This window comes from Panulirus ornatus, chromosome 37 (assembly GCF_036320965.1).
Source record: "Panulirus ornatus isolate Po-2019 chromosome 37, ASM3632096v1, whole genome shotgun sequence".
NCBI lineage: Eukaryota > Metazoa > Arthropoda > Malacostraca > Decapoda > Palinuridae > Panulirus > Panulirus ornatus.
The window spans coordinates 22799699-22826686 of NC_092260.1; the positions used below are offsets into that span (position 1 = coordinate 22799699).

The 26988-nt window shown below is 40.1% G+C and overlaps 1 protein-coding gene across 10 annotated transcripts in view; it reads left to right on the plus strand.

Moving 5' to 3' along the window:
* Positions 1–26988, plus strand: part of LOC139760589 (uncharacterized) — a 307108-nt gene that overhangs the window by 271484 nt on the left and 8636 nt on the right. For all 10 annotated transcript variants that reach the window (XM_071683962.1, XM_071683963.1, XM_071683954.1 and 7 more), the window contains 4 exons: positions 2507–2743; positions 4759–5080; positions 6046–6151; positions 25148–26003. In XM_071683962.1, the coding sequence (XP_071540063.1) occupies positions 2507–2743; positions 4759–5080; positions 6046–6151; positions 25148–26003 (1521 nt within the window). The remainder of the gene's footprint in view (positions 1–2506; positions 2744–4758; positions 5081–6045; positions 6152–25147; positions 26004–26988) is intronic.

The window sequence follows — 26988 nt, forward strand, 5'->3', positions numbered from 1 at the left end:
GCTAAGTGATATCTTAAAGAGTTCCCTCATCAACAAGTTATTAAGTTTTCTAATCAGTTGGTTTCTAAATTTTCTGATCAACAATCTTCGACGTTTTCTAGTCAACAAGTTACCGAGTTTTCTAATCAACCAATGCATAAGTACGTTTTCTAATCACCTAATAGGTCACAGAGCTTTCTAATCACCTTACGAAAAGGCTGTTGAGATTTCTAATGAACTCTTTGACACCTACAATGGAAAGGGGGAGGGGGGGGGGGGCGCAATTTCACGAGCCAATTCATCATCAGAAAACGCCATTCGCTCGTCTTAGGGAATAGCTGATGAATAACTTGAATAGCCGTCCATTCACTGCCACCTTAGAGGTCCAGGGTGGACCGAAGCTTGGGTCCAGCAGAGAAGCTGGACCGAACCGGTTCAGCAGGACTGCTTTCCTCTCCTGCTGCTTTTTACTCTTTCTCCTTCCTTCCCTCTCTCTCTCTCTCTCTCTCTCTCTCTCTCTCTCTCTCTCTCTCTCTCTCTCTCTCTCTCTCTCTCTCCCTCTCTCGTTCCATTTGCACTGCTTTCTCCTCACACACACACACACACACACACACACACACACACACACACACACACACACACACACACACACACACACTTACACACACACACACACACTCACACACACACACACACACACACACACACACACACACACACACACACACATACACAAACCCTCTCTCTATTTCTCACACACACACACACACACACACACACACACACACACATACTGAATCGCCTTCTGTCACCCTAATTCACCCAGTTCCACACTCGGCTGCGCGGGCTTTCTCCCAGTCATACACTCACACCTAATCACACTCTCACTACGTGAGATACTTTACCTCTGGCGTACTCTCCCACCGAGACACACTCCTGTACAAGTCGCACTTTTATCAACTTTCACTCGATCACACTGTCAGTTCCCCACCCGTACTTCGTTTTCTTCCACTCTCATTCACTTCTTTCACATTCACGTTTTCTGTCAGTTATTTCCCATTTCTTGCTCTAACTCACGCACTCATGTTTGCATAACATTCCTCTCTCTCTCTCTCTCTCTCTCTCTCTCTCTCTCTCTCTCTCTCTCTCTCTTCTTTCACTTTCCTTCTTTCTCTCGTTTCTCTATCTCTATCTAGTCGTAGCCACTTTCTCAGATCCATGATAAATTCTTTTAATCCAGGAGGGGATTACCCTAACCCATATATATATATATATATATATATATATATATATATATATATATATATATATATATATATATATATATATATATATAACCAATTCCTTAACCACAATTGGTCTGGGAAGGATCTGACCAAGGGTCAACAACCCAACGAGCCGGCAGCGTACAGGTCGGTAATTACCATACACACACAAACAGAGGAACATGTAACGACTCATTTGACTCTTGAGCTTCTTGACGGAGCTTCTAAAGATGGAACGAAGACAATGGGTTCACGTGAAGCCAAGTGATTCGACCGTTGTTGAACGAGGTGATTTGAGTATTCTTAACGACTGATCTGTGGCAAATAAAACGCGGCTCGCGGCTCACAATATGAGAAGGATTGTCAGTCAACGATGATTAGCATTGTCAATCAACGATGATTAGCCACCTGGGCTAATCACAGGAAGCCATGTCCAACCTATCGTGTGAAGACCAAAGTAAAAAGTAAAAAAAGGAAAAAACAATAAATGTTCAGATAAACTTTTCGTGACAAAAGTAGTGGCGGGAACTGGACGGGACATAAGGAAAAGAATACGAGAGAGAGAGAGAGAGAGAGAGAGAGAGAGAGAGAGAGAGAGAGAGAGAGAGAGAGAGAGAGAGAGAGAGAGAGAGAGAGAGAGAGAAGAGAGATTTTAAACTCCCAAATATACTGATTCTTCATTACATACGTTTCGCCAAGGTCTCTCACGGCCTCAATCACAACACCACCCACCCTCCTCCTCCTCCACCTTTTCTGTGTCACATCGTTTTCTATTCTCCAAAGATTTCCTTAAACTCTTTTTTATTTCATATTCCTTCTGGTGAATGTGTGAGCAGGCCGCTGATAGTATTGTAATTTATACACACGTGACCCACTTCTCTGCTGCACCAGTTATGTAAGCATTTACGAGTCGAGGCTGTCCCCTCACCACCCACTATAAATATATGAGTATTTCATATCATTTATTCACCTGAAAATAAGACATTTTAGCAGATATTTATTCAGCCACGGGTGCTTCATATCATCTATTTAATTTGTGAATACGATATTTCTACAAACGTTTCGTATCATCTTAACGTCTTGTATTGTTTTATTTAGAGCTGAATTGAAATCTCGAACTTCTCTTTTAATATGAAATTTTGTTTTGTTTTGTTTGAAAGACGATTAAGATTCCAAAAGGAGAAATTTCGTTGTGTGTTTTTCTTTTACGAGTGAAATCACTGCATGTTATTCTTAATTTCCTTTTCTTCCTTCCTTCCCAGGGTCGCCACCTCTTTTCCGCGGACACCCTTCCGGACATGAAAGACTGGATCAGGAGGCTCCAGTCTGCCCTAGATCAAATACGAAACAACAATCGACCTGCGACATCGACCTCGTTGCCCTCAAAAGACGGCGGGAAGAAAGGGAGAGAGGAAAACCTGGAAAAGAAAGAAAACCTGCAGAACAGGGAGAACATTATGCCCAGTTCGAACAAAGAGAGGAAGAAAAAGAAGAAAGAGGTATGGACACTTGAGAATTCTACTTTCCTCCATCCCAGTTGGAGAGTTAATGACCATAACGGTCATTTATATATATATATATATATATATATATATATATATATATATATATATATATATATATATATATATATACTTGTGTATAGTTCGGGTTTTTAAGATCAAATTTTTAGGAAAAAAATTTACGGGGCCGACCCATACATGGGTAATAGTTTCGTTAGGTTTGAAATCCATGTTTCCAATGCACGAAAGTCTGTATGCGTTCTTCTTCCGGTGTTTGATTATGAGCCTATGAAATTCAGTAACCATGTCATCATGTTCTTGTGGAAGACGATGTGATATTTTTGTTCTCCGTCTCAGTACAAAATCATTTCATAAATCTTGTGCCCCAACCATGGCTCGCCCTAAAATCTGCGATGCCTAATTTCCTTTGCTAGTTTCAGGGCAAAGATTCGAACTGATCCTCGGGAAACACCATATCCATTCTGTTTTCACCGACATACTTTGCCACCGCAACTTCCAACTTTGGCCACGTGTTACGCTTTCCTCTGTTTTTTTTTTTTTTTCGGCATATGCTTAAGTTGCGCAGAGAGCTCTCTCCAGTCTCCAATATATTTTTTGGTTACCTTAAATTCCCTTGCTGATGTAAATTCGTTAATCTGGTCTGCATGTTCAATCACTCGAAGCTTGAACTTTGCTGTGAACTTGTTTCCTCTTGCATCCATGCTGAAGAGAATATGGGTCAAGCACGTTTGGTCTTTTTTTTTTTCTTTTGGCGGCGGGAGAGTCACGCAAATACCCGTACATAAGTTCTCTTGCCATCTACTGAGCGCACAATCGCTTTTAAATGTAATCATCAAAGATTCCAACAAACTTATGGTCCCTCCTCCCCATCATCATGGGGTTCTAAAAATTTCCAGGCTCCCACCTGACTCTACTGCCAACGAGACTTACCTCTTTTTCTATTCAACATACCAACATGGTCTCTCCAGTAACCTCTCTCCTGCTGAATACAATCTGTCCAGCACCTTTCCAAAAGATCTTGCTTCTCTCTGAGACCTAGTTGCCTAATGATGCTCCCACTAGCCCTTTCCTCATATCGAACTATCATCTCTACTCACGATTCCGATTCAAAGGAGGTGACTGTGCTTATTCCAGCCCCAACACACCCGTTGCATGCCTCGAAGACCTTGAGCCCCCAACCTTTGATGCTATGTGGCTCAAGGTCTGTCTCCCAGCTACTATGCTTTTCCTTTGTTTTGCTTACTGCACTCCCAATTCTACAAACTTAGCATCTTCATCAAACTATCCACACCCAGCCCGAATGGGAGGATGAACAAGTGGGTGGACTGTGCACCGGCTACGACAATTAGGATTCGAACTAGTGTGATTTTTATCCCAGGCGGCCGATGCATGCATGATGGTTAGCAATGCTAAATGCTACACCATGGAGGTCCGTGATTACCGTTTGTGTGTTATGGGGATTGTTTTACAGTCATGTTGCCCTGTCTCCTAATCTTGTATATATGTACCATCTCTTTACCCCTCTGTGTGTGTGTGTGTGTGTGTGTGTGTGTGATTACTGTTTGTGTGTTACAGTGATAGACTTTTACACTCATGTTGGTCTGTCTCTTAGTGTTGTATACATGTACTATGTCTTTCCTGCTATGTTTGTGTAAGCACATGCAACCCAACCTAAGCCAGATGCACATTTATTGACCAAACCCAAGGGGATGATGAACACCTGGGTTAGGTGTAAGCCGACTGCCATGTCTAGGATTTGAACCCAGCTGGGTCCAACTCTGTGTCAACTCATGGCCAACATCACTAATCCATTAGGGCCTCTGTGTGTATGTGCACATGTGTAATTACTGTAATCACCTATTTTTTACCTATTCATATGTGTATGTGCATGTGCATTTGTGTAAAAAGATGCCAAAAGAAATCTGTCAGAAATATGAGGGAGCTTCTGAGTGTTTTCTAGTTATTTTCTAACTATGTCATCTACCTTGCAGGAATCCCATCGATCTCGTAAATCTGCCCGAGTGGGAGTGTCTTCTGAAACTCAGACCTCAGCGGTAGAACCAATATCTGTTACATCAGAGCAAGAGGCAGAAGTACAGATGATGACTTCACCAAAAGGGGGAGTGCAGTTGCTAGGGCTAGCACCACACTTGGGAGTGCAGCTTCCAGGACTCTCATCTAAAGAGGTGAAGCCGTCAGTGATTTCTTCATCAGAGAATGAAGGAAAAAGAAGTTCTGATGGAAATGAAGATTTGCCCTTATCTGGTCCAACGCTAGCCTGTGTAACCAAGAACAGAGTGAAGGGGCCTCAAGGTATAGTCAAATGAACAGGCAACAAAGGAGATTTTTCATTACTAGAATTGAAGTGTAAAATAGTCATAAACATGCTGCTCACATACAGAAGGAAACTGAAAGTAAGCTTGTTTGGAGATGAGTATTTGAAGGGAAGAAATGAGTGAGTAGGCAGACAATATATTGGCAAAATTTGCTTGAAACAGGATTTAAGGAAGAAAACATACCAGCTTAAATGGCAATTAAATGCTCATGTAAAAACATTTAAAAGCCTTGAAAAATGGAAAAGATCTTAAGATACTATTTCATGAGAAGTCAAATGAAAGTCACAGAAGAGAGCAGCTAATTTATAAGAATGAAACGATCTCAGAACTCTTTATGAAGAGAAATACCATTTACATATCTATTAACTTTGTTCCTTTTTACATGGGTGGATTAGTCATTTACACATAACCTTATGTCCTGTGCCAGAATGAAATTAAGCTTCCAAAACAAGTATAGATGCTCGATTTTTCTCTCAGTATGCTAAAATGATTCATCAAGAGACACAAGCATTTTCATCTACATCTCTACTTTCACATACAAGACAGGTCCATTTCAGTTGTTTTAAAATCATTCCTTTGATATTCTCAAAGCAAATACCTCTAACTGTAAGCATGATACTCAATGCATATTTTGATCTCTTCGTGGTTTTTATCTTTTCTGTGTATATTCAACTGAAAAGAATCATCATATATGTTCTTGACCAACCTATCTAATACTCTTCCTATTTAACCATGCTGACTTAAAAGACTTGCATCCATACATATTATGAGAATACCTTCAAGGTTTGATTAAATGAAAATCAAACTTGCACTGAGGTAAAAACTAGAAGTATTTGAGTGTGTTAGTATGGTAGAGACTCTTGGGTATGATAGTGGGTTCAGTAGTTGGTTACATACTTTCCATTTTCACCTGTGCCAACTAAGCCTTGTCCTTTTTCTCAGGTCGTAGGGCTCCCCAGAATCACCGAAGAACTTTGGCTGCCTCAACCCTGAAGAAGCGAGCCAGCTCCCTCTCGGCATTGGAATACCAAGACCTCAACGACAACAGGTCAGAGTCTAGTCAAGGTCCTCAAGGCTCCCAAAGACATTCCCAAACACGTGAGAATGATATTCAGGCAGGCAAGGAGGATTCCAGTGTAAGGCAGGTCCATTTCAATGATATTGAAGATGATCTTTTCTTCAAGCCTAGAATGAGGGAGGGAAATGATGAGGCAAAAATGGGGGCTAATGATTTAAAGGAAAAGAAACGTTCTTCAACCCTGAAAGTTAATTTGGAGGAGAGGGACAACCGTAGATCGACATCCCGCTCAAGGAATGGGACTCTCTTAGCCTCTAACCTATCACGCATCAGAGAGACAATGGTATCCATAAAAAGGCACAGGTTTGAGAGTAAGGAATGCATAGGACCTGACCATCCAGATGATGTGTATAGCTCCCGGTGGGGTTGCACTATCCTTTAAGATAAGATATGGTGCCGATATTGATGGTTGCCTAAATGTGTATGAACATATTTTTGTACATAAACTTTCTTGTATCAGCCTTTAATATATGTTTTTGCAAATCAGAGCAAATCAGGAACGTCATCTGCAAAAAGTCATCTTTAGCAGAAGCTGAATTTTTGCTGTGATGACTTCTACAAGAGAATGTCCACAGCCTTTGGTTTCTGTGTTCTCACAAAAACAGTGAGCTGTGAAGAACATCCCACATCATATATTTAAGGGTTAGAATCTTAGTTTGATTCCTTGGAATGATATTACAATGCATAAAAAAGATAATCAGTCAGTATGGGTCTGTATTATAGTAAACTTTGCATACAAATATTCCTCAAAAGTGCCAATCAAGTACATGCCAAGCATTTCACATTCTTTATCTATGGGGTTAAAGGTGCTTTTACCTGGATATAATTCATTCTTGCAAAACTCAAATCAATATATCAACATAACAGAGTAACATATGGGCTGTAGGATCAGAAAAAGTAGTCTCCATTCTTTGTGATAAGTGACATCTGGTCATTATAGAGCTATAGAGGAAGATTTGAGAAAACACTTTTTTTTTGCCATTTCCATATGTTCTATATTATCAACTGACAGAAATCACAATGGTATATTTTCATGTCAGTGCATTATTATTGTACCAGTATCTGATGAGGTACTACTGAAGGAAAGAATAGTAAGATATTTTCATTATTAGATAAGTACTACACCATGGCGTGCCTTAATGCAATTATCCATAAACGTCCAAGACTGTCCTTTATATATATATTAATTTTTCTTTTTCTGTACTTTTCATCATTTCCCAAGTCAGCAAGGTAGCGCCAGGAACAGATGAAGAAATAAGGGCTGTATGTTGAGATTTTAGTTTAAAAAGTGTAATCACATTGATAATGAAAGCTAATCTGCTTCTTCCTTGGGTGATCTAGTCTGTAGAAATGTTAAGGGAGACCACAATAAAAGGACAACACTCATAGAAATCACTCATCATAAATCAATCACACTCAGAAAGACTCCAGTCAGTCACACTGTCATATTCTGTGTTTATAAACTCACACAATACACTGCCTCAAAACTGCCCCACAAAAGGGTTCTTACGGTTATGTATGATGATGATGATGATGATGATGATGATGATGATGTGTGTGGGTGTATGTGTGTATATATATATATATATATATATATATATATATATATATATATATATATATATATATATATATATATATCTTTTCTTTTAAACTATTTGCCATTTCCCGCGTTAGCGAGGTAGCATTAAGAACAGAGGACTGGGCCTTTTTTGGAATATCCTCACCTGGCCCCCTCTGTTCCTTCTTTTGGAAAAAAAAAAAAAAAAAAGAGAGGGGAGGATTTCCAGCCCCCCGCTCCCTCCCCTTTTAGTCGCCTTCTACGACACGCAGGGAATACGTGGGAAGTATTCTTAATCCCCTATCCCCAGGGATGGAATATATATATATATATATATATATATATATATATATATATATATATATATATATATATATATTTTTTTTTTTTTTTTTGTCATACATGTTCACAATTCAGTTGGAGTTCAGATAATTTTATTTAACATGCATTGAAAAATTACTTGTTAAATAAAATTAACTGGACACCCACTGAATTGTAATTTCACCTTCACATACAAATATTTCTTCCATACATGCATTCCTTTTCCCCTTATGAGTGAGGTAGCATCAAGAACAGATGACTGACCCTAGGAGGGAAAATTCCTCACTTGGCTCCTATTTTTGTTTCTTCTTTTGGAAAGTTATACAGGAAGGAAGGATTTCCAGCTACTTACTCCCACCCCTTTCAGTCACCTTCTATGACATGTAGATAATACATGGGCAATATTCTTCCTCTCCTATCCCCAGGAATATATATGTATAGTTTTTCAAACTTGTTCGCATGTCCTGTGTTAGCAATATAGTTCCAGGAACAGATGAAGAAATGCTCTCAGTTGCTCTCATTCAATCTCCATCTTATGTACCAAACCACAATTCTCTATCCATCAACTATTCTGAGCATCACACATGACTTTTTGCATCCTGAAAAAACACAAAAACAACAAACGCTCTAAAAGTCATCAGAACACTACCTGGTATCAGACTTTGGCAAGAATAAGAATCACTAAGTACCATGTACAAACATTTCATATGCTCCATCCTAAACTATGCCTTACCTTCTTTGTCAAAAGCAAATAAAACAAAGTTGCAAACCACACAAAACAGAGCACTCAAAACAATCAATGTTTGTCTATCAACCAAAAACACTCATCACCTTCAAAACAAAACAAAGACCAACCTAATACACCTCAGTATGTTTGGCAATCAATTCTTTGCAACAGTATTATACCCTTCCCATCCAAACTGCTCCAAACCCCATGTAGAAATGCAGTAAAAATCTTAACCCTGCTTCGTACATCAACATCCACAACAAACATAACACTGATAAAACATATACACACCCAAGCACAAAACAACTGCCTCCCCAATTCAATCGATATCAACTAACCAAATATACTGCCATATGTATCCACACTCTCCAGACATATAAAAGTTGCACTTATTTGTGCATGCTCTGAACATCGCTCATCTTTACAAGATCATGTACACTAATTCAAGATATCTTAAGACCCCTCATGCGTAGCATGCAACTTCAAACCTGAAGACACTGAACATGTACTATATTGTTCTACACTCACCTCACAAGGACTTAAGCAAATTTTCACTACATTCCTTGACCTATAGTCGTGCCTGGGGGACATGGTTGGCTTCCTAAGATCTGCAGGCGTACCATGGTGACGGTTTTTGGTTGGACGAAGTAAATATAAAGATATGTATACACATAATACTATAGGTGTTATCAGAGTACACATGCATGAGGTTACATGATGAGTGAAAGGTCACTTTTCATGAGAACATATCATCATTATCAGATGAAAAGGAGCACCATCTCGTCAAAATCTCCATACTCTAAAGGAGTCCATCTTTTCCAGCTACTGACTGTAGTGCAACTTTTTTAAAGTTCCAGGAGCCCTGTAAAATGGGTCTTAGGGTTGAATGATATACAGAAAATCATACAAGTACTGTATCTGTATATTCACATACAGTCAGTCATACAACCTCAAGAGCCCTTTTATGGAGCTCTTGCATCTACAACATTTTGCTCCACATAGGAGCAAGGTAGGACAGGATCCTGTGGATCAAGAAGGTCCTCAGCAATGCAGTACTTGTTCCTATCTGATGATGGTACAACATTATCAAAGATGACTCTCTGACTCTGGTGTTACCACTTGCAAGTTGAATCTAGGAACACTTATAGTTAGTTAGTTATGTAACCCTAGAACCCTTAATGGAGCTCATGTAACTTCAAAGTAATGCTCTTTGTGGGAACAGGGTAAGGTGTGTTCCTTTGAAGTGGGAAGGTCCTCATAAGTAACTTCCTGCTTTTTGGTGTTTGTTTTTACCTGAGGCAGGAAGAGTCCATGAACACTGGAGTTGGCACCTCAGATATATATATATATATATATATATATATATATATATATATATATATATATATATATATATATATATACATTGTGTATATTATCCCTGGGGATAGGGGAGAAAGAATGCTTCCCACGTATTCCCTACATGTCATAGAAGGCAACTAAAAGGGGGAGGAAGTGGGTGGCTGGAAATCCTTTCCTCCTGTTTTTTTCTTTTAATTTTCCAAAAGAAGGAACAGAGAAGGGGGCCATGTGAGGATATTCCCTCTAAGGCTACATCCTCTGTTCTTAACGCTACCTCGCTAATGCGGTAAATGGCAAATATATATGAAAAAAGAAATATGTATATATATACAAACTAATATACTATATATAGGTAGTTTTGTGTGATGGTACAATCATGAATTCATGTTTGTGCATTACTTACTCTGGTATTGATAGTCCAGAATAATTATAAGCTATGATGAACAAGTGCCTATGACTATACAGAGTATATGAATGAAATATGAATTTCTTAGGAACTGTAAATTCAGATAGTTTGTGAGAGGTAGCTGCTCACAGCCAAACTTTGACATGTCCATTAATGTTTAACCAAGCCATTGTGAAATAAGTGGGGATTTTCTGGTACCTATTGGAGGCCTTAAAGTTCATGTTGTGATATGCTGCTGTATTTCAAAGGGAGAGCACAGTCTTCATAAGTGTCTCATGAATGCTGATTCAACCACAACCAATTTTGAACAGGGTGTACTGAAGGAAAATGAACAGTGATGTTGACTACATCAGTAGTCTTGGTGAATGTTCTTGAATCATGAATTTACTTTTAACAGAATCCATTTACTAGTCACATCTTGCAGTAACCAACAGAGTTGATTTATCAACATCATAATGAAGTCAATAATCTTCTCCCTCATAAATTAATTGACAGCTGCCTCTCCTTTACATTAAGAATAGAGGAATATTATTCAATAACTGTCAAAAACAGTTCAATCATAATACTGTTACAGAAATGAAACTCTGGATAATAATGAAAGGAACACTAGTTTAAAAGTTTATCATGAAGTTCTTCCAGCGTTCAGAAATCAATGAGAGTGATATAACCATGAAAGGTATAACTCACTGATAATATATTTGCACAACAATTTGGCACCTGAATGAAAGGCTGATAAATTTCATATCTGAAAATGATGAGAATATGCTTTAACTGAAAGGACGACTTAGGCTCCAACATACACTTTTAGTAATAAAGTTGATGATAGAGGTAGGGCTACCTGTTCATTAACTGATACTTAAGCTCTAAAAGTACACTGTACCAGTACAACACATGTAAACCACATACATGTGGATCATTAACAGTGTATGTGCTTTAGAATATTTCTGAAAGTCTCTATCCTAATGGGGCATTTGGTCAACACAATTTAGTTCTACTTGACAGAACTGTTGTCAAAGGAATATATCTTGTCATAGAAGGTTGTCAATAATATCGTACATATATGCATATGTGAACATACATGTATATGTATCCTGTTATTCCCATGGAAGTGCACAATCAAGACAAACAGATACCACTGTTGACTCTCCATAAGAAAATGATATATAATTCCGAAAATCTTGCTGTTGTTTCTCACACACGCACACACACATGGTGATGCATCTGGAATGTAGTACCAAAAGCCTAAAATCAATTTCATTTCTAATCTCTTTTGTTGGAGTGAGCTTTTGTTAGTCCAAGTTATAGTTAATATCACCAGCAAAACCTGTGTGGTACTATGAATGCAATGTGCCTTAATGTTAACAATTTTGCATCAAAAGATGCAACCTAACAACTGTGCCTTGGCCCATTTATGAACCACCAACTGTTGTTTTAGCTTTTGTGATGCAACAGCAGATGTCTGTTTCATTAACTATGAGCTATCATCAGTGTTGTTGTCTAAATAACTGTAGGGCAAAAGTGGTACCTTAGTTTTAATATCTGTAAGCCAAGATCTTTGCCTTAGCCTAGACATTAATGACCAAACAGAAAACCTCCAATGCTCTGTCCAGATTGTCCTGTATGAGAGAGACAAACAAACTTTATTACCATATGCTCAAATGATTGATAAGGTTAAAGACAAGGTTCTGTATCCTTTGAGCTAAGATTCCACATCTAGAGAATTTCATGTTGAATAACAGAATGATGAGAAAGAAATGGATAAGAGGAGAAGACTGGGTGGCGTAAAGGTTAGCACCTCATGGACATGAATGTTGCTTCATTTATCTCACTACTTAGATGATAACAAAAAGCCAGCATTGGAGATGGCCACAGAGATTATGATGTTTCTTTCTAACCTGAGTCACTGTTGTGGGAGTTAGGGAATGATCAGTGGAGGGATGTTTCTAAAATGTTTCAATTTAAATGGGTATTATAAATGTATACTTATATCACCAAGAACTTCAAAATCTTAGCACACGCACCCAGCATAAGCTAGAGTGTGTGTGTGTGTGTGTGTGTGTGTGTGTGTGTGTGTGTGTGTGTGTGTGTGTGTGTAAGAGTAAAAGAAAGGGTAAATACATAAAAGGTTAAGGGACGGGGCAACACAAGTGTAAGACTCTCTCCTCGTAACACACAAATGGTAATCACAAATGATAATCACATGCCTGTAAGTATATATGTATATGTATGTATACATTGAAATGTATAGGTATGTATATGTGCGTGTGTGGACGTGTATGTATATACATGTGTATGTGGATGGGTTGGGCCATTCTTTTGTCTGTTTCCTTTCGCTACTTCGCTAATGCGCGAGACGGCGACAAAGTATAATAATAATAATAATTATAATATATATATATATATATATATATATATATATATATATATATATATATATATATATATATATATATATATATATATATATATTTTTTTTTTTTTTTTTTCATACTATTCGCCATTTCCCGCGATAGCGAGGTAGCGTTAAGAACAGAGGACTGGGCCTTTGAGGGAATATCCTCACCTGGCCCTCTTCTCTGTTCCTTCTTTTGGAAAATAAAAAAAAAAAAAAAAAACGAGAGGGGAGGATTTCCAGCCCCCCGCTCCCTTCCCTTTTAGTCGCCTTCTACGACACGCAGGGAATACGTGGGAAGTATTCTTTCTCCCCTATCCCCAGGGAATATATATATATATATATATATATATATATATATATATATATATATATATATATATATATATATATATATATATATATATTTATTCATTATATTATACTTTGTCGCTGTCTCCTGCATTAGCAAGGTAGCGCAAGGAAACAGACGAAAGAATGGCCCAACCCACCCACATACACATGTATATACATAAATGCCCACACACGCACATACACATACCTATACATTTCAAATGTATACATACATATACATACACAGACAAATACATATATACACATGTACACATTCATACTTGCTGCCCTCAGCCATTCCCGGTTGCCACCCCACAACACATGAAATGACACCCCCCTCCCCCAGCACGCCCACGAGGTAGCGCTAGGAAAAGACAACAAAGGCCACATTTCTTCACATTCAGTCTTTAGCTGTCATGTGTAATGCAAATATGAAAAGCATACATACAGACAATGCTCTAAGAAACTGGGACTTAGAGGGAGAAATTACTCATATCCATTATATCCCTACAGTAACCAGATACATTTTCTACATTATTTTCATGACAGAGGCAAGTAGATGCACTGATATGGGAGGTTGGGAAGTGTATGGGCAATATTAGGCTTTTATGAAGTATGCCATACTATCTCTCCATAGCAAAGATCCTGTCCCCATATCCATTTTCCTGTGGCCCATGAAAAGTTCTCTCTCAAAATAGTCTTGGTTCTTTTGTCTGTGTTTATAGGACGTAAAGTGAGATATATCCCTTGCACTGGATTTATAGACAAACTCTTGTAACAGTATGGCTATATTAGCTACAGAAAACAGAGTTGACTTATTCTGACTTGCCACATATATCCTCATACGCTTTCAGAATAATGATTAGCAGATAAAATTTTTTAATAAAAGCAGTATGATGATGTCCCCCTTTTGGGATGGAGATAGGCTGGGACCTTTCATGTCCAGGTCATACAGAGTAATGAAATGATCAGATATATTTTTGAATGTGACAGTATGAAGCTAGTTTTGAACTACAACTTCTATGTGTAAGTAGTTTTTTTTGCTCATGTATTTTCTAGATGACTGTAGGAGAGTGTATTCATGGTATCATGCAAATTCCATTATTTTGTAAATTCCCTTCGTAGGAAGTCAATTTAACTTTTATATCAAGTTCCTGTAATGCTGACTTCAATCCCCCTTTTTTTTTTGAACTCCTGAATGTTTAGTTTTCTGTAGCTCAATGTTCCATAGACCTTTGTGTACACTTTGTTCTATTTACCTCTGATTAGTGTTTACAGTAGCAATACATTTGAATGCTTGCATGTTGTATGTATATTTTAGTGATATTTTGTTTATGTTTAGCTACAACTAGCAAGTTTTCACTGCTCTGTAATGTTTGATAAAAACCCTCTTTGTACGTAGACCCTCTAGCTCACTGGACCCTAGTTAATAAAGTTATGTTTGCTGTAGATGTGTCTTTTCATTAACCCGTAACCAGTGAATGTGTAGCCATTTCGTTTGACCCCAAACTCCTATTTCTATGTTTGAATGATCTGTCTTGACTTGCCTTTGTTTTACCTGATGTGATCCAAAAGCTTTGGAAGACATTTTGTTTTCAAGAGCTTAAAAGTGACCCAATTTGACCTTTGTTTGAGTGTAAAAGATTAATCTATGGGTTTTAATAAAATAACTTGATAAACTCCCTGGCTTTTCAAATGAAGTCAAGTTACATGCAATGACAAAAGCCAAATCCTTTAAGAATCTGCTTTGTGCTAAACAAAACTATCTGTGGCTGGTCAAGTGACACAGCAACAGTGGTTTGGCATTAAATTACTCTCACTAGTTTCATGAATGAATAAGCTGGCTAGATCACTTGTTCCTGCTAATTGTCATGAGTGAATAATCACTTTTTTTCTTTAAATACCAAGTTTATCTGCCATCAGGTAAGTCAGAACAGATATAAAGCCTTAGGCTTTGCATTAGATTATTCCCACTAGTCTCATGTATGAATAAGCAATCCCCATGGATGGATCATTTGTTCCTGCTAATTATGATGAATGAATAATCATTCCTTTTTTCAATCCATGTTTATCTACTATCAGGTAAGTTAGAAAAGATATGAAGCCTCTGACCTCTCACTGTAGAGTAGCAGTATATTACAGTGTTTAAGTTTTCAGATGATATATACCTCCAAGCCTATTCATTTATCATACTCGATCACTGTCTCCTGCATTAGCAAGGTAGCTCCAGGAAACATGAAGAAATTATGTATATAATATATATATATATATATATATATATTTTTTTTTTTTTTTTTTTATACTTTGTCGCTGTCTCCCGCGTTTGCGAGGTAGCGCAAGGAAACAGACGAAAGAAATGGCCCAACCCCCCCCCCCATACACATGTACATACACACGTCCACACACGCAAATATACATACCTACACAGCTTTCCATGGTTTACCCCAGACGCTTCACATGCCTTGATTCAATCCACTGACAGCACGTCAACCCCTGTATACCACATCGCTCCAATTCACTCTATTCCTTGCCCTCCTTTCACCCTCCTGCATGTTCAGGCCCCGATCACACAAAATCTTTTTCACTCCATCTTTCCACCTCCAATTTGGTCTCCCTCTTCTCCTCGTTCCCTCCACCTCCGACACATATATCCTCTTGGTCAATCTTTCCTCACTCATTCTCTCCATGTGCCCAAACCATTTCAAAACACCCTCTTCTGCTCTCTCAACCACGCTCTTTTTATTTCCACACATCTCTCTTACCCTTACGTTACTTACTCGATCAAACCACCTCACACCACACATTTTCCTCAAACATCTCATTTCCAGCACATCCATCCTCCTGCGCACATCTCTATCCATAGCCCATGCCTCGCAACCATACAACATTGTTGGAACCACTATTCCTTCAAACATACCCATTTTTGCTTTCCGAGATAATGTTCTCGACTTCCACACATTTTTCAAGGCTCCCAAAATTTTCGCCCCCCTCCCCCACCCTATGATCCACTTCCGCTTCCATGTTTCCATCCGCTGACAGATCCACTCCCAGATATCTAAAACACTTCACTTCCTCCAGTTTTTCTCCATTCAAACTCACCTCCCAATTGACTTGACCCTCACCCCTACTGTACCTAATAACCTTGCTCTTATTCACATTTACTCTTAACTTTCTTCTTCCACACACTTTACCAAACTCAGTCACCAGCTTCTGCAGTTTCTCACATGAATCAGCCACCAGCGCTGTATCATCAGCGAACAACAACTGACTCACTTCCCAAGCTCTCTCATCCCCAACAGACTTCATACTTGCCCCTCTTTCCAGGACTCTTGCATTTACCTCCCTAACAACCCCATCCATAAACAAATTAAACAACCATGGAGACATCACACACCCCTGCCGCAAACCTACATTCACTGAGAACCAATCACTTTCCTCTCTTCCTACACGTACACATGCCTTACATCCTCGATAAAAACTTTTCACTGCTTCTAACAACTTGCCTCCCACACCATATATTCTTAATACCTTCCACAGAGCATCTCTATCAACTCTATCATATGCCTTCTCCAGATCCATAAATGCTACATACAAATCCATTTGCTTTTCTAAGTATTTCTCACATACATTCTTCAAAGCAAACACCTGATCCACACATCCTCTACCACTTCTGAAACCGCACTGCTCTTCCCCAATCTGATGCTCTGTACATGCCTTCATATATATATATATATATATATATATATATATATATATATATATATATATATATATATACACAAATATTTATTTATTTATTTATTTTGCTTTGTCGCTGTCTCCCGTGTTACCGAGGTAGTGCAAGGAAATAGAAGAAAGAATGGCCCAACCCACTCACATACACATGTATATGCATACACGTCCACACACGCAAATATACATACCTATACATCTCAAAGTATACATATATATACACACACAGACATATACATATATACACATGTACAAAATTCATACTGTCTGCCTTCATTCATTCCCATCGCCACCTCGATACACATGAAATAACAACTCCCTCCCCCCTCATGTGTGCGAGGTAGCGCTAGGAAAAGAAGGGGGTGTTTTGAAATGGTTTGGGCACATGGAGAGAATGAGTGAGGAAAGATTGACCAAGAGGATATATGTGTCGGAGGTGGAGGGAACGAGGAGAAGTGGGAGACCAAATTGGAGGTGGAAAGATGGAGTGAAAAAGATTTTGTGTGATCGGGGCCTGAACATGCAGGAGGGTGAAAGGAGGGCAAGGAATAGAGTGAATTGGATCGATGTGGTATACCGGGGTTGACGTGCTGTCAGTGGATTGAATCAGGGCATGTGAAGCATCTGGGGTAAACCATGGAAAGCTGTGTAGGTATATATATTTGCGTGTGTGGACGTATGTATATAGATGTGTATGGGGGTGGGTTGGGCCATTTCTTTCGTCTGTTTCCTTGTGCTACCTCACAAACGCGGGAGACAGCGACAAAGCAAAAAAAAAAAAAAGAAAAAAAATATATATATATCTTTTTTCAAATGAGTGCCATTTCACATGTTTGCAAAGTAGCACCTGCAAAAGATGAAGAAAGGCAGCATTCACTCACATCCTTTATCTAGCTGTCGTGTGTAATGCACTGAAATCACAGCTCCCTATCCACAATCAGGCCTCACAGACTTTTATACAGTTTACTCTGGATACTTTGTTTGTCCTGGTACAGTCCATTGACAGCATGTCAATCCCAGTATATCACATCATTCCAATTCATTTTGTCCTGTGCATGCCTTTCACCTTCCTTCATGTTCAGGCCCTGATTGCTCAAAATCTTTTTCATTCCATCTTCCATCTCCAATTTAGCTCCCCATTCTCTTTGTTCTCTCCACTTCTGACACATATATCCTCTGTAAATGCTTCTTCACTCATTCTCTCCATATGTCCAAAACATTTCAGCACACCCTCTTCAATTCTCTCAACCATGCTCTATTTATTACCACCCCTCTTGCTTACCACTTCATTACTTAATCAAACCACCTCACATCATTTATTGTCATTATATATTTAATTTTCAACACAACCATCTTTATCCACACCACCTTATCTATAGCCAATGCATTGATCCATATGATATTGCTGGGATTATCATACCTTCAAACATGCAAATTTTTCTCATACTTGATTGCCGTTTCCAACATGAGTGCTAAGAACAGATTAAGAAAGACTGCATTTGCTCACACCCATTCTCCCGCTGTCATGTGTAATATATTCTTCATGTGTTTCCAGATGCTACCTTGCTGAGGTAGCACCCAGTATAATAGATAAGTATAAATATGTACATACCCGTACATATACAGAAATGTACATGATATCACTTGCTTGCCTTCATTAATTCCTGGCACCACCCTGCCCCACAGGAAACAGCATCACCTCCCCATGCATCAGCGAAGCAGTGCCCAGAAACAGACAAACAAAAGGCCACATCCACTCACACTCAGTCTCTAGCTGTCATGTGCAGTGCACCTAAACAACAGCTCCCTGTCCACATTCATGCCCCACAGACCTTTCCATGGTTTACCTCAGACATTTCACATGCCCTGATTAAGTCCACTGATAGCATGGTGATCCCAGTATACCACATCATTGCATCTCGCTCCTTGGGGAAGTCCTCTAATAAGATTCAAGGGTTTCAGAAGCAAAGCCATTGTGAGTGAGTGGCATATGGGCTATGAAGCTGACCAGCATTTTTTGTTATTTTGTCATTGTTTTGTAGGGTAATGTCATCTTTGGTGTGAGGATGTATTGTGGGACAATGTTAATTGATTCAGTGATGTGTAATACTAGTATTGTGCATGATGGGGGTTCTGGTTGCTTAAAACCATCTATGATATGTTGGGTGAGGTCTGTGTGTAGTGTGTTCGTATAGTCTGAAGCCCTTGTGTGAGTAGGATTAGGTTATCTTTCTTGATTCTGCTGCATATCAGTTTTTCAAAGAGTATGGATACAGAAAACAGGTGTGATGTAGGGAAGCTGGAAGGAGGAGTTGAGTGGTTTGTTACAAAGCTCTGAGTTCTGAGCATCTTGAAGTGGCATTATCTTTGTTTCACTCTGAAGATGATGAGTGCTTGTAGCTATCTGAAAGCCAGTGAGTGTTCTGAGTGCTTTATTCTGTGTGGTTTGTAGATTTTTGGTATGTTTGCTTTTAAGCATGTGAAACATAGTTTGGGTCAAAGCAGATTTATAGTTGATAAAGAAGGCTTAGGGATACTTTTTCTGGTCCAAAGCTGGTACCAATTCATGCTATGACAGAAAGCCTGTGTGTTGCATTTGTGTTGTTTTTCATTTGGAGAGTGAAGGTCATATATGCATCATAAGTGATGTCCAAAATAGTTGCCGTTTTGTTTAGTGGGAGTGATGTCCATGCAAGGTAACTGGAGGGTGTTGGTTGGATTCATGTCTATCTGGGGTTGTAAGAGTGACTGAGTTCTTCTTTGGAAATACATGCATTCTGCCTTGGGTGAGCCACTGTTTCAGCTGTGTAATGTATTGCTGCATCTTTGTCATTGCAACTGTGGTGTCATGGTGCTGTGATGTAACTAAGTCATCTGGATGTGAAAGGATCTTCACATTATTGTCTCTTGGAGGAAATGGGAGGCTATGTAAGAAGAGACTGCATAAGGCTGGAGAAAGACCTCACCTTTGGGAACTCCATCACAGAGTTAGGTTTTCTTAGAGGTCTCTTGGAGGGAATGGGAGGCTATGTAAGAAGAGACTGCAGAAGGCTGGAGAAAGACCTCACCTTTGGGAACTCCATCGCAGAGTTAGGTTTTTTTAGAGGTGGACCCATGGTTAGTGACTCTGGCATGGTGGCCAGTTTTATGTAGGTATGCATGTGTGGACATCATGCAATTGTAATTAAGAATCTGAATGCAAACTGGAAGTGATGTTTACCCTCACTGTTCAAGGTTCATGTAACATTGTACTACAAAACAAGTATTTCTTCACATCTTTTGTGACTCTTACTAAATTTCTTGTGTCCTGTAGTTAATCAATTCCTATCCATTCCAAAGAAAAGCCCGATTGTGAAAGTGAGATTGATTTAAGACACTCGAAAGGTGTAATCACACCTCAATTTTTCATTTTCCTAAAATACACAAGTATATAGCTATAATCCCTCATTTGTAGCTTAGTTCCACTAATTCAAGGACATTTTTGTTGCCTGCACTTCAACATTCCCTAAAATATCTCTCTCCACAAGTGGAGTGTGTTAACTGGTGATGTATACTGTTATTTGGGTCTACTATACCATGTAATCATTTTCTTTATATCTCCTTCTCAGTTAAAGGAAACCTTGATGGAAATACTGACCGTTATACTGTTTATCTCCTTTACAACTTTCCTGTTTTGTTTTGTTGACAGGCTGGGTGCTTTGTAAGACCCAAGATTCACCAAGAATCCTGTACAGTGACTTGTTGCCTGCAAGATGATTATCATCAGCTAGCTTCACTTCAGTGTCCTATCTTCAGCACATTGTATTTGACTGAGTTATCTTTCTCTCAGTATCTGATATATGCTGGGCTTGTCTACATCTCTTTTATTTGTAATAATTTTGAATATTCCCCATTTCTCATGAGTTTACAACCACCCTCAAACATATTTGGGCATAATTCAAATCCTTCCAGCAAATGGCAGTGGCCTTAGGACAGAGCAATGGGGGACATCACTGGTTGCATTAATGCAATTCAACATGCATTCTCTGTTTTCTTTCAAACAGATTTCCACTCAGGAAATTTTTGTTTCACTGAAGGAGTCTACTCTTCTGCTCTTTTTTTTTTTTAGTCTACTGTGGAACACATACCTTCAGACAAACAAAAAAGCAACAATTCACCACCTTTTTTTTTCATACAGTAGCTCTCATTCTATCATAGAAGTCCCAAAGATGTATTATGCATGACGTATTCACTCTGAGCCTATGTTACCTTTTACTTAGGTAGTTTCTCACTTGCATGTGCTCACCCATTTACTTTCAGGCTCATTTATCAGTACTTCATAGACTGTTCTTGCTAGTAATGCTAGTTAGCAGTTTATCAAGTTTTCTGTATAGTCTTACTTCAGAAAGACATGATATATTTATAAGTGTCTGTAAGAAGACACAAGAGAAAGTATTTTCAAATTCTGGAGGAAGCGAAAAACCTGTCTTTTAAGATGTGCCAGGTTAAAGTTGTTGGGAAAGACATGAGAGGGTAGATAGTTACACAGCTTTGAGGTGTAGGGAAAATAAGATAGTTATCAAAAAAGCCCACACTTGAGTTGCCAACGGCCACGCAGTAATCATGGGACGCAGCAGCTTGTTGAGTATAGCATGTTCTTGTTAGTGGTGGGGGCACACAAGTAGCAAGTTCTTGGGGACAAAACCCAAAGTAATACCTACAGAATAGAAAACGTGAACTAACATTGCAGCATAGGGCAAATGGGTCAAGTTTTTAAGTCACAGGTCTGTCTGCTTACGACTCAACCCTGTCAAGTAAGGATGCAGAGCTGGAACCATCCCAGATTTTTGAGTAGTATTCCATACAAGGACGGATCAATCCTTTCTATAAACAGAACAATTGTTCCAAAAAAAAGATATTTTGACACCAAAATGGGACTTCAGCTTCTTAGAGGCAGACTTAGCTATTTCCATAATGTGGGGTTTCCAAGATGGAGTTGATGTTACAGTAATATCAAGTATGTTTACTCAGTCAAAAGGCGGAATTACAGAACTGTCAAAGGAGAAAGTTGTGAGGAATTTTCGATGGATAGATGGGTAGAAACTGAGTCTTGGAGGCATTAAACTTAATCAGATTTTGTTTATCCCACTGAGGTATTCTGTGCAAGTCCTCCAAGTCTGAGTTTATTGAGGAAGTTGAGTCGAGACAAGATGCAGATCGAGTGAGAAAAGGAGCAGAATTGAAGGATGTGGAGGAATGTAGTGTTGTGTCATCAGCATATGAGTGCATCTGGTTAATGTAAAAAGAAAGGAAATCTTTCATAAAAGGAAAAGGTGTAGGAGACAAGACAGACCCTTGATAGACACTCCCCGATGATGGGAGAAAGGGAGATAGGAGACAGATCGGCCAGAGAGGAGGCTAGATACATGGGACTAAAGTAAGTAAGGAAAGCCAAAAGATGGGAGCTTAAAGATGAGACCTCAGTGCTACACCCTGTCAAAAGCTTTTGGACAAATCATACTGAAAGTCAGAAATATTGGTGAAACTATCAATTTCGTTTAATTCATTAATCTCTATCATAATTCATGTCACATAGTGTGGAGAGCATCAGACTATCCACTCTGCCATTACCAAACTGTGCCAAGTCTCCCCGTAAAAAAGACAAGAAAAATAATATCTCTTGATAGATTATCTCGCTTATGCTACCACGGGTAACACCAGGATACCCTTTAATGGGAGCCACTTCGAGGGTGCTCTTCACGCTGGAGGAGCTAAAGTGTGATCCGCTTTGCTATGAAGTTCCTTCTCGAAGTGACTTCGCATGGTTTTGTATCTACATTACTTGCAGGAGGAGTCCACAAGCACCTATATATATAAATATATATATATATATATATATATATATATATATATATATATAGACTACTAAGAACTCGTGCCTTAATCAAGAACAGCAATAACTGCGAGTATAAAGTCTAAAGCCATTTTTTTTCCTGCCTGGATAATTCTACTTGCATATTAACTTTCTACCTCGTCGGAAGTCAGAACTATAAAACCACCACTTCTAAAATCTACGTCGGAGTGAAATTGCATCCTCTTTTCACAGATGTCATTTTAAAATTGTAAATGAGTAAAGGGCAGTCGCTAGAGGAACATGACCGTGAAATCATCGATGTGAAAGGTTTGACCCCACCCTCCCGGCCGATGGATTTTTGGTTTTATTTTTGGGTTTTGCAGTGATATTTATCAGCTTTCTTTCCTTTACAGTATAAGTTCGAATCATATTTGGCGCGGCGTTTAAATAAGTGTCTATCAAATGTTGTGTTCATAAACAGAGAAGTATTTTGAACGCCTCTTTTTAGATTTTTTTTTTTGAGCATTTTTTCCCTAATTGGATAGAAATCTATAATTTTCTTTAGGGGGGACGGGTGGGTGGGGAGGTCAGGATGAACTGTTCATTCTGTATCTTGTGCACCAGTGGAAGTGATCACTAGAGACAATCACTCCCTCGAAAACCATATGTGGAGGAAGAGCAGATGATGCGTAAGGTAGGCTGGGCCAGCAACAGGTCGCCCGCTCGCCTGGAAACGTCAAATTTCTGCTCCACAAATCAGTACCACTACAGTGATTGCCAATTTCTCAACATAATGTTAAAACTGATAAGCGTAATTAGCCCTTTAAAAGCTATCACTTTACTCTGATTCTGTCCATTTTCGCATTACCACCGCTTCTTCTTTGGTGTCGTGTAATTAACCAATCATGAATTTAAAAACTTATTCATGTTAATATTTATAACCAGTGTACACGGAACACGAACGTACTTCAACATACCCAACACAAAAGGCATTTGGAATATAAACGGACGGGAAAAAATACGTCTAAACAAAAGTTTAACTGAAATTCTACGGAAAAATTACAGTCTTTAGAATTAATCTCTTGGGAAAACGCGTTTGAAGTCTGTCAGGATCTCCATTTTCAATTGTTTCAGAATGAGAATTATGATTAATTAGTATTACCAAGGAAAAGAAAAAGTTTTTCCCTTTTTTACGAAGATATTGTGCTGTAAAGATCTGTTATTGTGCCACACTTTTGGGCTGACCAAAGTTATGCATTCGTGTCACATTTGTGCGAAATTCGTAATATTTTACTCCAAATTATCCCTGATTTTTCGAAAGCCTTCCCAGTTTGTGGAATTTCATTCAGTGTTTGCAGGATGGTGGAGGGGGAAGTGCACGAGAACTGCGAGAGAAGGATTCTCCCCTCACAAATCTCTCATACTAGCATGAAATCAATTCGCTGTGAGGTTGTATCTCAAACAAGAAACGGCTGATAATCATCTATCGCGCATTTTAGTTCTTGTTATTTTGCTTTTCTTTGGGCGCTGTACTGAGAGCCTTTAATGAGAACAGTTTCCTGTAGTTATGACGTTACGTAGAAGTAGAAGAGAAGCCTCTAGCCAGTGCCACCAATAACAATATGACGGTTACAAGAAGCGTTTGACTCTGAGGTTTCACTGGAAAACTTAAAGGTACAAGTCAATCAGCAATGAGTGATACGTTTCGAGATACAATGATACAATATTTCACAGGAATGACAGTAACGTTGAAGTCTTCCCCATCCCACAGAATCAGCCATTAGACCAAAGACATGTCTATCTTAGGACTGGCTGAGTCTGAACTATTCATAGAAGATGGTATTTAACTCCCCTCAATTGAAGGTGTTGCTACAGTGTTTCGTTAATGATCCTCTGATCCTGATTCATCGGATACACTGAGCTTAGATACCGGGTGAATATACTGATCAACTGCGGTACGAATTTTTACTGGGAGATTCTGGAAGTCCTGGATGCGAGAGCTTCCTGGTTAGTTTGGTTGCCGGATAATAGATCGTCATTGATTAGAGCCTCCAACATTAAAAAAAAAAGAGATGCTGGTACTAATATTTTTGCTTAAGTTATTTAACAATTGGACGCACAATTGTAGTGACAATATATTTAGATGTTTATGATGTTTCCATTACCTCTGTTTATACCATTAATCTACGATGTGTCTTAAGAGATTAGCAGCACAGCGTAGCCCTTGGGGTCATAAGAGTGTAAGCATGGGATAATCAGCGTATGTCGTGCTCACTGACGGTTGTTAAACACAATGTCTAATGCTCATCTGTTTTCGCAGCGAGGCGGCCTGGATGAACCGGTCACTGGACGTGCTAGAAGATGGGGAGGCGCGTAGTGGCAGAGGCGCTCCGAAAGTCGTGGGTCCCAAGCCCTCCCTCCCTTACAAGGCCTACAACTACTCCTCGGATGAGGACGACGTGGAGGACGACCACTCCGACTCCTTCCCCACCTCAGCCTCGGCCATGCCGCCACCCCCGCCGCCTCGTTCCGCCTCCTACGGCCTGGAACTCCGCCACCACAACCCACACCTGGGGTCGACGGAGCGCCACACGCTTCACAGCTCCCTCGGGGACGACGCTCGAGGCTCCCAGGGAGACCTGGGGGGCTCGAAGCGGTCGCTGGGAGATGTCCGAATGTACGGCCTGGCTGGGGAGTGGCACGGGTCGCAGGGTGAAGGGTGGGTAGGTGGTTCGAGGGGGTCTGGTGGGGAGGCGGTGGGCCGTGCCTCGCCTGTCATGGACGACCTGGACAACATGCTCATGAATCAGAGTGTTCAGCATGCCATGGACTCTACCAGCGACGTGGGTAGTGAAGGAAGCACCTGCCGCGCGGCAGACCAGCTACCTCAGCAGCCACGGCCCCATCTCCATCACCATCATCACCAAGGACGCAAGAAGACCCACGACCTCAGTCGCTTCGCCACCGCCGTGCGCCACCTACAGCGACACGTCGTGGAGATCGACCGCGCAGTGTTCGGCATCACTGGCGACGTCTCGTGCACGCGACGTGAGGTCACGGCGCTGAAGGAGGCGGTGCGGGCGCTGCAGGCGGACACCGACACCATCACATCGACGCTCTCGAACCTCACACAGGAGGCCATCACGGCCCAGCAGGAGATCACCTTCGCTGCTCAGGTAATGTCTCGCAGGCAACACCTCAACTGTGGACAGGTGTTCACGCCTGGCCACCCACTTCCCGAGCAACTAACACACGTAACGGACCCACAAACTTGCTTCCTGACTTGCTACTAACGCTACTAATGAGAGTAACAGTTACGTCTGTTGACCTCCAATAATAATAGCTAACACACGTACTTTCTCGCGTTTCCATCTTCGAATGAACAGACGCGAGACACAGTACTGCTTACCATCATTACCATAAGCCCTTGTGAGTGGAGACAGGCACTCCACGTCTCAGTGAGTGGAGAGAACCAACATGTCAGTCACCACCAGCAGTTAATCTGGTGACCAGAGAAAGAGAGAGATAGAGAGATGGACTACCAACATTCTACAGACTGTCAGCTTCTTACCACTCGCATCGCTGGTGAGCAGTGACAACCCACCACGATCACCACCAACTCCAGTGGTGAATGGAGGTGCTCGTACAGTGCCGCCACTAACCAAGTCTCTTCAGTGGAGACACAGCCAGACAGTAAAGCCTCCCTCCCACCACCTCCACATCAGGACGAGCACCCAGGAGAACCCAAAAGCAATGCTAAGCATTCGAACTTCGACCTGTACACCCGGAGCTGCCGATCATATCACTGGACGACCATCGTGGACAGCTAGACATTCTAAGAGACATAAAAAATGGGCGATGGTACGCATGCCTGGTCAATAGGATTATGTCTCCTTGATAAATTTTCACACGGTGCTTCCACTGGGTTGCTCTTAGTCTTGCCCCGGGTTCACCACACGCAGAGGACTTGCTCCAGTTCGGAGTCTGCCACTCCAGTGGACGTGACTGAAGAGCGAAAAAAAAGCTCTTTCTCGGGATTATGCGGCTGGTAGAAGTTCATTAACTCAGTGGTTAACATCTAGTGGGACCACTGAGACTAGTGGAAGGATAAAGAATCACTGATATTAGCACTAAAGTCTCCCCCCACCCCACAGCTGAGGC